The sequence below is a fragment of the Pteropus vampyrus genome, unplaced genomic scaffold (assembly GCF_000151845.1).
Source record: "Pteropus vampyrus isolate Shadow unplaced genomic scaffold, Pvam_2.0 Scaffold97, whole genome shotgun sequence".
In the NCBI taxonomy this organism is placed as follows: Eukaryota; Metazoa; Chordata; class Mammalia; order Chiroptera; family Pteropodidae; genus Pteropus; species Pteropus vampyrus.
The window spans coordinates 7,240,675-7,253,324 of NW_011888878.1; the positions used below are offsets into that span (position 1 = coordinate 7,240,675).

Sequence of the window (12,650 nt, forward strand, 5' to 3'; positions counted from 1 at the left end):
CCACAACCTCCTAGGGTGCAGGTGGTGCATGCATGCCTGTCACTGGTGTTTTAATGGCTATTTCTGTTCAGACTTTTAAAGTCAATGAGAAACTAACTCCATGCAAAAAGAGAAAAGTAGCTTGCACAAAAACAGGCTTCCCTGATCAGAAACAGTGCAAAAACTGTTCAAAAGAAGTATATGGAACTGCTTTTGTTTTTAGAGGATGCCACCCTCAAGTCACCAGATATACAGAAGCTGGAGGCAAAAGCTGAGTGAGACCAACCCTGTTCGTGAGGAGGAAAGAGCTTTCCCAGAACAAAGACAGAATTTGGACACAGGAGTGATCTCATACATAAGAATGAACCAATCACTGGAAGATGGCTCCAGAATCAGAACACTGCAAGCGTCTTTCTAAAACACTGCATGTGACCAAACGTAGATGGTCTCTCACCAGCTGGTGGCCTTCATCTAAAAGGAGAGCTGTTCCTCCTCCATGCAGGCTCACTCCAGACTACTAGGATGTTCATCACTTGAGGCTCACAGTGGCCCCAGGTCGAAGGCTGAGCATCCCTCTCCCTCCCATGTTCCCAGAGGCCTCTGGGAACCCGCTCCCCACCCGCCACCCCCGGCAGCTCCCTCTCAGTACAGCCTTCCAGTGTAACTCAAACTTCAAACAAACCAAATGTGTGGACTTCTAGAACTTCACCAAGACACATGAAATGTGTTCTGCTCCTCCTCAGAAAGAACTGTAAATTATTTCTCTTTCATTATTAGTTTAAGAACCTGCTGCTGCCTAAGAGACTATACTTACACTCAAACCAGAGGTTGATGAAATTCCAATTCTTGGAATAACATTTTGTGTTACAGATGAATCTAATAAATGACTTACTTGTATCAGATTGTTCTTTCCAAATAATTCGATTTAATTACCAATCCATCATGCATACAGTTAGTTTAATAACAGAAGACAACTAACTGTATGGCAATTTTGGTTTTCCTGAGCCAGTATTTACTATAATAAAAATGTGAACATACTTTTTACCTTAATAGTGATTGGTTAAAAAAAAAAAAAAAGACAAATATTAAAATATCTTATGAAAAACTAAATGGGCTTTTTTCTCCTCTTAGAGGCAAACAAGGAAGCAGGGCACCAGTATGGTTTCCTGCAAATCCCAGCTAGCCATGCTAGCCCTAGTGATGTAGACAAGAAATCCTGCCTGGAGAAGAGGCACCAAGCACCCTAGGAGCAGTCGCCAGATGAAGCTCTGCTGGAGCATATGAGGGCAGAGGAGCTGAACTTGTGAGGGGTCTGGGGGTAACAAGTCGGTGACCTCAGGCTCTCAATATTCTCAAATGGGAATGCCACAGGGCCAGGCTGGGGGCCTTCCAGAACCAATTCCCAGCGACTCTGCCCAGAAATTTTCCATTCTTCTTCATCTACATACTTGGCCCCCCACCACCTAGCCCCTGACCAGACCTTTTCCCCACTCCACCACCCCACCACCCCCAAATACCTTTATGCTTAGTCTGTTCCTCCTGCAGCTTGCAGAGTGACTGGTGACTGAATATTCAAAGTGAAGCAATGAGCACCATGAAAGAGGCCCAGGAGAGGCAAGTTAACAATCCCTAATGAAGGCCATAAGCTGGGCATATGTGGGAACAAAGCTAGGACATCAAAAATCCTTGCCTAGAACCCTGCTCTGTCTCTTATTGGCTGAGCAACCTCAGGCAATACCCTTGGTCTCTCTGTTCCTGCATCCAGGCTTCAGGGACCAAGAAGTGATGGATAAGGAATCATGAAACCTTGCTCGGGCACTCACCCACCACCCACCCGCTGTCCATCTGCCAAGTGGGGCCCAATTGGTCTCTGACTGGGTTTCCACCTCCAGCCCAGACCCATGCCCTGTGCTCCAGACTGCATTCCCACTGTTGAAACCGTACCTTCAATTGACAATCAGCAGCTGGCTCCAGCACCTCTAGAATGAGACCATGAGTAGCCTTCGCAGACTGATCTGGGAATGCCACAGGACTGACTTGATTCTCAGGAATCACACGCCACACTCATGCCTAGATAAGAGCCCTCAGTAAGCCCATCTTACAGATGAGAAAACTGAGGCCGAGGGCAGTGAAGCAATTTGCCTAAGGTCAGACAACTAGTGAGGGACAGAGCCAGCCTCAAACCTGGAGAGCCTTGCACCAGGCCTACCCAAGGAGGCAAGAAGGAAATCCAGAGATGCCTTAAGCATCGATGGACCTGAGTTCAGAGCTGGGCCATGGACCAAGCACGTATTTTCTTCCTGGTAGGAAAGAACTCATTGTCATTTGAAGGCTAAGTGAGATGAAGTACATGGAGCACCCGACCCAGGGTCTAGGGTAGATTCACTGCACTGACTGTCCCAACTCTCCTCCCTTCCTTTATCCACACCATTTGGAACATAACGTCACAGCAATTCTCGTCAGCAGGAGCCCTTGAACCTGGATGACTTCCTGACTGGCTGGCAACAGAATATGGCAAAACCAATAGTTCTGCTAGTTCCAAGCCTAGGCCCACTTATCCTTTTGCACTTCTAATGTTTCACTCAGGGCCCCGTTTCTGAAACAAGAGCAAGCCAGGATTAACCCACTGGAGGATGAGAGAGCATATGGAGCAGAGACAAATGGCATCCCAGACAGCCAGCCTCAGCTGAGCTGCTGGCTGACCAAGGACACTCACAAGTGTGAGCCCAGCTTACAGCAGCTATGTCTGGCCTGGCATAGCAAAGTCTGGCCTGTGGACTTGGTAACAATAAAAAATGTTTACTGTGCTTGCTACTGAGGTTCTGTGGTTGTCTGCCACTTGCATTATTGTGGCAATAGATCATTTGTATCATGACACATATAGTATATGTGTCCCCAGCAGGAAGGACTGGCACCAACCAGTTCAGTAAGAGTGGTAGAAAGACCACCCCACACCTTCATGCAGTGTTGACAGACTTGCCTAGGAACCCTTGATGAAGGCAGGGGGAGAACAAAGCACATGTGCAAACTAAAACCACTGAAAGACATCAATTTCCACCTCCCAGACTAGCCAAGTTAGCAACATTTTATAGCACCCTGCTCAATTCTCTCCTTAGTGCATTTCACGATCTAACATAGATTTTACGTATTCGTGTGATTGACTGTGTGTCCTCCACACAGAGAGCGGAGGCTCCATGAGAGCTGGGAAGTTCATCTGTTTTGATCACTACCATATCCTCAAGCACCTAGAACAGTATGGTAGACACGCAATAAATATTTTTTGAATAAATAAACTGGGGAAACATGCATTCTCATATATTGCAGGTATGAGTGAAAATGGATACTCCAACAACGGAGGACAAATTGACAACATCTATCAGTATTATAAGTATGTATTCAGTGTCTTCTAAAGCTGAGCACACACTAGCCGGCACCTCCCAAAAGAAATACATGCAGCTGATCATCAAAAGATTGGTCTTAGCAGGTGCATGGCAACAGTCTTCCTAACAGCCCCAAATTGAAATCAACCTCAAGACCCCTCAAAAGGAGAACGAACAGCCCAACTGGGCCCGTCCAGACAATGAAGGACCTCTCAGCAATAAAAAAAGGGCCAACTACAATACTCACAATTCAGGGAGCCTCAGAAATGCTGTGCCGAGTGAAAGAAGCCAGACATAAAAGAGAACCGCCTGTATGGCTCCATTTATAAAAGACTGAGAACGGAACTGTTAGAAGTCAGGACAGTGGTTCCATGCGATGGGCACTGAGAGGTGACCTGGGTTGTTGTCTCATGATGTTTCATGAATGTGAGTGATGGTTACACAGGTATGTTCATTTGTGAAAACGTATAACTGAGCATTATGCTTCTGCTAGGTTGTATTTGTTATACTTCAATAAATGGTTTACAAAATAAAAATAAAGAAATGCATATGCACATTGACACACACACACACCGATTCCACACCACAGCACTGCTTTTTAATGACAAAAGACTGGAAACAACCTGAATGTCCATCGGCAGGGACCAAGAAACAAAAGAAGGTGCATGCACACAGTGGAGCCCTAGCTGGTAAGGGAACACTCCACATACTGACAAGGAAAAGCTCCAAGATATGTTGTTAACCAAAAAAAAGGACAGGACAGAACAGTGTGCATAATATGCTAGTATTTGTAAAAAATATGTGCACACCCCTACATTCTTGTAGTTGTACTGACCAGTGGTTCTCAAATGTGGTCCTGGGCCCTGGGGAGACCTTTTCAAGGAAGCATTAGGTCAACATGATTTTCATAACAACACTATTAGTTGCCTTCTTCATGCTCTTTCTCCCAAGAGTACAGATTTTTCCAGACTACATGACATTGTGATAATGACATCAGTTTGACGTTTAATGGAATGTATGCTAGTGTATTCTGTGTTTTCTAGAATTTTCTAAAGTAAGCTCATGAAAAGATGATCAACATCACTGGTCATCAGGGAAATGCAAATCAAAACCACTAGGATGGCTATTCTCAAAAAGACAGACAATAACAAGTATTGACAAGGATATGGAGAAACTGGAACCCTCATGCCTTATTAGTAGAAAAGCAAACTGGTGCATCCACTGCAGAAAACAGTTTGGCAGTTCATCTGACAGTTAAACGTGGAGTTAACATGACCCAACAATTTTACTAAGTATATTTCCAAGAGAAATGAAAACATACATCCACACAAAAATATGTACGTGAGTATTAATAGCAGCACTATTCGCAATAGCTAAGAGGTGGAATCACAGCATCCATCAGTAGATCAGAAGATAAACGGAATGTGGCCTATCCATACAATGGGATGTTATTCAGCCATAAAAGGGAATGAATTATTGACACATGCTACTACATGAATGGATCCTGAAAGCATTATGCTAAGTGACAGAAGACAGTCAGTCCCAAAAGACCACTGTATGATTCCCTGTCCAGGAATGACCAGAATCTGCAAATTCATTGAATCATACTGTATGATTCCCTGTCCAGGAATGACCAGAATCTGCAAATCCATAGAGACAGACAGTAGGTTGATGGTTGCTGGGAGAAGAAGGAATGGGAAATGGTTGCAATTGGGTGTGGGGTCTCTTTTGGGGGTGATGAAAATGTTCTAAAATTAGATTCTGGTGATATTTGCACAACTGTGCTGAAAACTACTGAATTGTACACTTAAATAGGGAGACTTTATGGTATATGAATAATATCTCAATAAAGTTGTTTTGAAAGAAATAAGAAAAACATTTTTTTAAAGTTAAACCCACCAAAGACCTAGCCTTGGCCCCAGACCCTCACTGTGGGGTGAAGATGTGAAGTGCACCAATTTCCTCCAAGTATCTGGCACAAGTCACATGCTCTGGAAGGCAAGCACAGGGAGGGCTTGGCTATAGGTCACACAGACCCACTGCTACTTCCTGGTCCCCCACGGGGCCATGAGCCCACCCCCTCTACTGAGAGACTAGGGCCCTCTGCCAAGCTCTACTACGACCTCCAGAAGAGCTCCTTCCTCTCTCATGATGCCAGTTTTTCTTCTATAAAATAACCACACAGATCTCTCAAAGTTGCTGACAGGTGCCCCCAGCACAGCACCCAACCCGAGAGCCAACCAGGGCTGGGCCAGTGATAAAATTGAGAAAAGCTGGCTTAACAAAGAGCAGAGCATTTGTCCAATCTGAACAGCAGCTTCTTCTCAGCTCTCCGATGGCCAGCCTATGCTCACAATTGCCACTTTTCAACAAAAGTCACAAAACCGAAATTTATGTGAAGTTTTCCAATTTCTAAATGCTGCAAAACAATTCTAGTGCTTACAAATATGCTCTGAAGAAAGAAGCTAACGAGTGGACATGAGAGGTGCATGCACCATTTTAGCAAGATAGCAGGCAGCATTTTAGCAAGACAGCAGGCAGAAGTGGAGCCAACGCTGGTCTTCACCTCCCCCCACACAGCCCCCACTCCAGAAGTGCTGGCTCTCAACTCACTACAGACTCCTGTACTAAGCATACCATTTCACCAATGAAGAAACAAGGGCTCAGAAGGGTGATGTTCCAGGATCCAGGTCACACAACGACTAGGGACTTACCAATGACCTGCAGGGGCTGGTGGGAAGCCCAGGCCTCTTGTCCTAGTTGCTCCTAGCAGGCCCTATGCAGCCCTAGCAGAGTCAGACTTCCCATTTCAAAACCCCATAGGCTGGGAGTGAGGAGAGGAAGGGCTAGCTGGGCCCACCTCACAGTGCTCTGCTGCTGAGCAGAGCTAAGAACCCCACAGTCCCGTTCTCAGTCTTTTGATGATCAGCCACATGTATTTCTTTTGGGAAGTGCTGGTTAGTGTGCGCTCAGCAGGCTCTGCTGACCCCCTTCCCAGCCTGCCCCAGGAGCCTTAAGCTCTTGTAGGAGGAGATTCTGTTGTATAGGACACAGAGGCTTGGGTGTCCAGAATCCCAGTCTGGCTCTTGCAGGTCCCAGGCCATGCTCATGAGTTCTTCAGACGCCACACAAGTTTAAATCTTCCACAGGCCAAGACGAGAGGAGAGGGCAGGGTCTATAGGGATCTTCTGGAGAACAGTGTCTAGGTGGGTCCCTCACTCCTGTTCCCTGGAACCACAGCCTGTTGTTCTGGGGGGGGCCTTGGAGATCAGAGATATTAGGAAGGCCCAGTGCTGGCTCCTGGGGCTACAGGTGAGGCAGGGAAAGCCCTGTTCCTGCACTCTCCTCCCCACACCCAGAGAGAGTACTGCACAGCACAAATAAGATCATACCACTTCCTGACTTACCTAGAGGCTTCCCACAAAAACCCAAACCTTCATACCAATTATAAGCATCTTGCCCTGAGCCTGGCCCTTAACCCTCCCAGCTGTTTCCCACACCAGCCACACAACCTCCTTTCAATCCAATTCCCTCAGGCCATGGGCCCTTTGCACACACCATGTCCTTTGTCTGGAGCACTGTCTTCTCTCTGCTCCCCTCCTACTACCAGGTCAACAAACCCTCATGCTCAAACATCACTTCTCCTAGGAAGCCTTCCCTGATCCCCAGTAGTCAGACTCCCTCCCCCAATCGACAACACCTGCCCCCCCCACACACACACACAAACTCACAGAGCACAGGAACTCCACACCTCAAGACTACTGCATTCTTTATCTCTCCCACTAAACCATAAGCTTCCAGAGGACAGAGAATGTGCTGGATTTTGTTCATTATATATTCATCATCTGTCACAGCCCGTGCACACATTGGCAGTCAGAAATGACGACTGTAAGAGATGAAAACATGAACACATGTGAGGGAAACCACTTTCTGCACGTGTCTATAGGCAAGTGACCTGATTCTCCTGCTGCAAACTAAGGGGCTGATGCGAGGACTTAAGAGGTTAATAATCGCACAGGGTTTACAATGGTGCCTGGCACAAGTCATAAGCACTATATGGTGTCTGCAATTAATAGATATTTGATTTTAAATAGCTTCGCTGTTATCCGAATGTCAAAGCACTCAGAGATCCCTGTCCTGCAGAATCTGGTTAAGTGAGGCCCCAAGGAAGGGTCCCCCTTTCCTGTCACATTCCTGGGGCCTGTAGAGGTTGTTGTGCTGGAGGCTTTTCCAGGAAGGGGACTGCCTCCAGCTCCTCCAAGAACCTGTGACTTCCTGTCCCAGGGTTCTCTCTCTGTGGCCCCAGAAGGCAGTGATGGCGGGGGGAGTGGGGGTGAGGGGACGGGTACTCCCCAAACCCCTCCAAGGTGCCAGCCCAGCAGTAGAAGCCACCCTCACAAAGCCCCCGGATTGACAACATATGTCAGACCCCTCTCCCTGGCCAGCGGAGCCAGGCATGTGGCTTGCATTAGGCCACATCTGGACATGCTCAGACACAGCCTGGATCCCTGGCACATTTGGGCTCAAAGACAGGACCCCCACCCCAGCCAGGCCTGAGGCAATGGCTGGAAACCTTCTTCTCCAGGCTGTAGGGCTGCCATGGCAACATGGCTGGAGGTCATTTCCAGCTCCATTAAACACCTCTCAGCAGGCCCCACAGGAGAGCTGAGCAAAGCTATCTCCCCAGCTTCTCCCCGCTCAGGTCCCCTCCACTACTGGGGACCCCCCCAGGCCATCCCCTTAGCCAGAGGCCTCTAAGGCCCCCGCTTTCCCCAGAAAGAAAGTGGGGACCAGATCCCCTCCATCAGGTCTCCCACTGCCCCAACCTCCCTTCCCACAGTGTGCATTCATGGTCCCACAGTTGTGACCATGAATAAATCTATGTGAACTTACCCATGTAATACCCTCCTCCCCCATGAGACCCCAAAAAGGGGAGAGGCTGTTCCTGCCTTTTTCACTGGCACAACCCCTAGCATGGATTTGTTGTAGAAGTGAGTGAACTGAAGAATGGAGGGTGAATAATAATGGCTAATATTTTAATTACTCACCAAATACTAAGTTTCCTGCCAAGCACTAGACATGAATTAGCTAAATAATATTCAAAACAACCCCATGAAGTTGGGACTTCTCTGCTGCTTAAAGATAGAGAAACTGAGGCGCAAACCAGTAATCCATTCGCCTTAGTCACACAGGTGGCAGGTGAACACTGGGTGAGTAAGAGGACAAAAAATGTATGTAGATGGTGGATGGCAGGCCAGCCCCTGTTCATCTGCCCAGGGTCAAGCTCCTGGGTCCCATTTAAAGCCACCTACCACCCTACCCCCACCCCCACCCCAACTTCCTGTACCTCCCTTTACCCTCATACTAAAAGCTGCAGCAGCCCATCCATGCCCTGATCAATCTTATCTCTGGGCCTTGCATGTGCGAGGCCTTCTGCCAGGACAGTCTTCGGACAGATATCGGGCACTCAATCAGGGGCCCTTACCCCTAAGCAACCCTCATCAACGCCACACAATCCAAAATACACTTGAGAAAGCCCAGAGCAGGAATAAAACAAACAAACAAAAAATAAGGATCCTGAGAACAAAGCTATTCTCCAGGATTGCAAAGGTCCAGAACCACAGAAAGGGAAGCCTCTGGCAGCAAGAGGTAGGGATGGGAGTGGGTGCCTGCATCTATTCTGAAAACCCTGGAGACTGCAGCCCAAATGCACTGCATGAGCCAGGCTCTGGAGTCAGGCCTACGAGCCCTCTCTGGGAACACATGAACTTCATCACAGCCCCAACCCCACATATACTCCCCACCTCCCATTGGCTCAGGGCTATGTGGGAGGAGCCTCCTGAAGCCCAATGCTCTTGTCCCAGCCTATCAACTCCCATTCTGTGACCTAGAGCCACTCTGACCTCAGAGGAAAATGGAGCTGGGTGGGGAGAGTAAGACAAGGTACAAAGATTCAGAGAAGACTTCCTGGAGTAGACTACCTGTGCTAGCTGGAAAGTGTGAGCACATGGGTAGATCAGAAGGGAGATGGTGCTACAGGGTGCCCATGGAACAGCAGGGGAACTAGAATGAGGAGGGACAACTGAAAGAGGGGGTGGCATAAAGCCCCCATTAATTCACTCATTCATTCACCCAATATCTATAGAATACCAACTGTGTGTCAGGCCCTGCTGAAGGCCCTTGGACACAGCAGAGAAGATGACAGAAGTGATCACCCTGCCATAGCACTAGCATTCTAGGGGAAACAACATTAACCAAGTTACTATATACGATGATGTCAGGTATTGCTAGAAGTTATAGCGAGGTAAGCTGGGTATCCAGGGAAAGCCTCTCTGGGGAGGTGACCTTGAACAGAGTTGAAGGGAGGAAAGTGGCAAGTACAAATGCCCTGGGGTTGCAAGGTGCCTAGACAGGAAGCCAGTGGGGCTGAGCAGAGTAGGTGAGAGGGAGTGCTGCCATGGATTGAATGTTTATTTCCTACTCCAAACCACATGTTGAAACCCTAATCCTCAGTGGCATGGTATTTGGAGATGGAGATTTGGGGAAGTGATCAGATATTAAAGGTAGAACCCTCATGATGGAATTAGTGCCCTTCTAAGAAGAAACACCAAAGAGCATGCTCCTCCTGTATTTCAGATGAGATGTACCCTCATCTGCTTTGCTATGTGAGGACACAGTGAGAAGCCAGCCATCTGCAAATCAGGAAGAACCTTCAACAGATACCCAATCTGCTAGGACCTTGATCTTGGACTTCCCAGCCTCTAGAACTGTGAGAAATAAATGTTTGTTGTTGAAGCCACCCAGTCTGTGGTATTTTTGTCACAACAGCCCAAAGGAACTAAGACAAAGGTGATGGAGAGGAGGTCTGAGAGGTCACAGAGACAGGATGTGCAGGGCCTGTAGTCCCTGAGAGAACTTTGGCTTCTACTCTGAGTAGGCAGGAGTCACAGCAGGGTGCAGAGCACGGAAGGGACTAGAACGACTTATGTGTTAACTGACTGGAAGAGATGGCAGAACTGGTCCTGGGCTCTTTTCAAGAGCCCCCATGAGAGACCATATTCCTTCGGCTGCCACCTCAGAGACCAAGAAAGATCAAGCCATAACTGGAGGCTAATATCAGGGGAGCTGTGAGAAGGCAGCTACACCAGGTCTGTGAAACTGCCCACTTCCTGCTGGGGTACCATGGACCCTGCCAGGCCCAACATTCACTTAAGCAGAAACTCTCCTCAGGAAACCCCCAGCCTGATGAGGGATGCCTACTAGGCTCTTGACCACAGCTGTACCGCACATGTAGCCCAGCACCGACTGCAACAGGGACTTCACAGCCACCTACTCACTTCATTTCCAGGAGCTGAGCCAGGGAGAAAGCTCTATTTCAGATGTAGACCCAGCTTTCCCTACCCCAGACAGGTGTGCAGACACCCCAGGCAGTGATGGGGCCTCGGGCCCAAGGCTGCCTTTCCATGGAGTGAGTGTCCCTGAAGGAACTGAGAAAAGCTCTTACCTTCAGGATTACCTCTGGGGACAGAATGGACAGAGTTAGGGTCTGTGTCCTCCTCTGGCCGATGGGGCAGAACCGGTGGCTGCTTGGGCACTTCCTGGGTAGGTAGGGCCCGGGCTGCATCATGGGGAGGTGTGGTCAGGATGGTGTGAGTGCTGGGCTTCGTTGGGTCTCCAGGAGAGCTTGATGTGGCCTGAGACTGGAGGACACTGGCTGTGCTTGAACCCAGCATGGGCCCAGCTCTAGGCTGCCCAGTGCTTTGGGGTGAGGCCTGGACCTCCGGGATGAGGTTCTCTTCGGGCCCTGCTCTGGCATCTGCCTTGGCATCTTCCCCCTCCTCTTGGACAGGGAGACTGGGCCTGGCTGGGCCTACAGTGGGAGGCCCACCAAGCCCCATGAGGCCAGCTGATGCCAGCTGCTCCCTGACAGCTATTTCCTCCCTCTCTTCTTCCTTTTCCTCCTGGCTGTCCTCTGTCACTCTCCTAGCTTTGGCCTGCACAGGGGCTGGCGGGCCCAAGGCAGCAGCCACTGTTGGCCTAGGGAGGGCAGCCAGCCAGGGAGTGGCCTGGATGGCAGACAGTGGCTGACTCCCGCCTCCCAGAGCAGCTGGGCCACTTGCACCTGCCTGGAGCTCGCCTGCCAGGGCCACTGCCACTTCTGCTTCAGCCACCTCCTGGTCATAGCTGTAGGGGTCTTCATAGTGTCGCTCAGGGTCACCCTCCTCAGCATCTGAGAAGTTGCCAGTGGTGATAGTGGGCATGGCCTCGGCCTCTCCGTGGCAACCAGGGAGCTGGTAGCAGATGAGCTCACCACCGGTGTCAGGACAGTGGCAGGCTTGGCACGGCGGCAAGTGGACTGTGTGGCCAGCAGCATACTTCCGGCCAGTGTGGAGGCAGCCTACCTGGCCACACTGTGGGCAGCTGTCGGCTGCTACCACAGCCTCGATGCAGTTGGGTGGGAGCTCTGGGCACAGCATGAACTGGCAGCTGATCTTGCCGCCGCCTGGCGGGCAGGAACACTCGGTGCTGCCAAAGTCCACAAGGTAGGACTGGCCAGCAGGCACACGGCCGCGCACAAAGCCACCTTGCAGGCAGTCGTAGTACTGGTAGCCCTCGCAGGCACAGCCTTGCTGCACGCACTTGGCGCAGCAGGAGCCAGGCTCTAGTGCCTCCTCTATGCAGTTCTCCAGTGGCAGGCACTCAACGCCTGTGCAGTCCTGCTGTGGGGCTGCTGTACCTGCAGTTGCTCCCAGCACCAGTGCCAGAGCCAGCCAAGCTCCTGCAGGCTCCCAGAACAGCACCATGGTCCCACAGCCAGCAAAGGGGCAACCACAAGCCAAAAGGTCCTCTCTTCTTCGAGGCCCTGGAGGAATCAGAAAGGACACCTGTCAGCACCACATGAGGCCTGCACATATAGACATGTCCATTTCCCCCAACCCAGGCACACACACCAGCACACGCACATGGCTGGACACAACCTCAGCCACCTTCACTCACACGTGTGCACTCCTGTAATGTAGCACACACATGTACTCCTTCCCACGTCCCCATGCACCCAGTCCTTGTCATATGTGTTTGGATGCACACAGGCTCTGCCACACGCATGAAAGCATCACAGTCGCTCAAGCATCACAGGTGCTGTTGTCTACAGTGCAACATGGCCCTACTCAGAGCAGCTAACCCCCACCTTCAGCTGCCTTCTGATGCATGCCCTCTGAGTGGGCCTCTCCTGCCCATAGTCTGTCTGTCTGTCTCTCTGTCTGTCTGTCTGTCTGTCTGTCTCTCTCTCTC

The 12,650-nt window shown here is 49.8% G+C and overlaps 1 protein-coding gene and 1 long non-coding RNA gene across 9 annotated transcripts in view; one reads left to right on the top strand and one right to left on the bottom strand.

The window, feature by feature from the left end:
- The window catches only part of FBLN2 (fibulin 2), a 97,110-nt gene that overhangs the window by 56,461 nt on the left and 27,999 nt on the right, over positions 1 to 12,650 (bottom strand). For all 8 annotated transcript variants that reach the window (XR_002781381.1, XM_023533171.1, XM_023533175.1 and 5 more), the window contains one exon: positions 10,864 to 12,222. Coding sequence is in view for 7 of the 8 variants with exons in the window: in XM_023533171.1 (XP_023388939.1) it covers positions 10,864 to 12,222 (1,359 nt within the window). In the remaining variant the exon portion in view is untranslated. The remainder of the gene's footprint in view (positions 1 to 10,863; positions 12,223 to 12,650) is intronic.
- Positions 8,652 to 10,158, top strand: LOC111742581. Its single transcript, XR_002781386.1, has 2 exons — positions 8,652 to 9,302; positions 9,996 to 10,158. It is a non-coding gene; the product is annotated as an uncharacterized LOC111742581 (long non-coding RNA).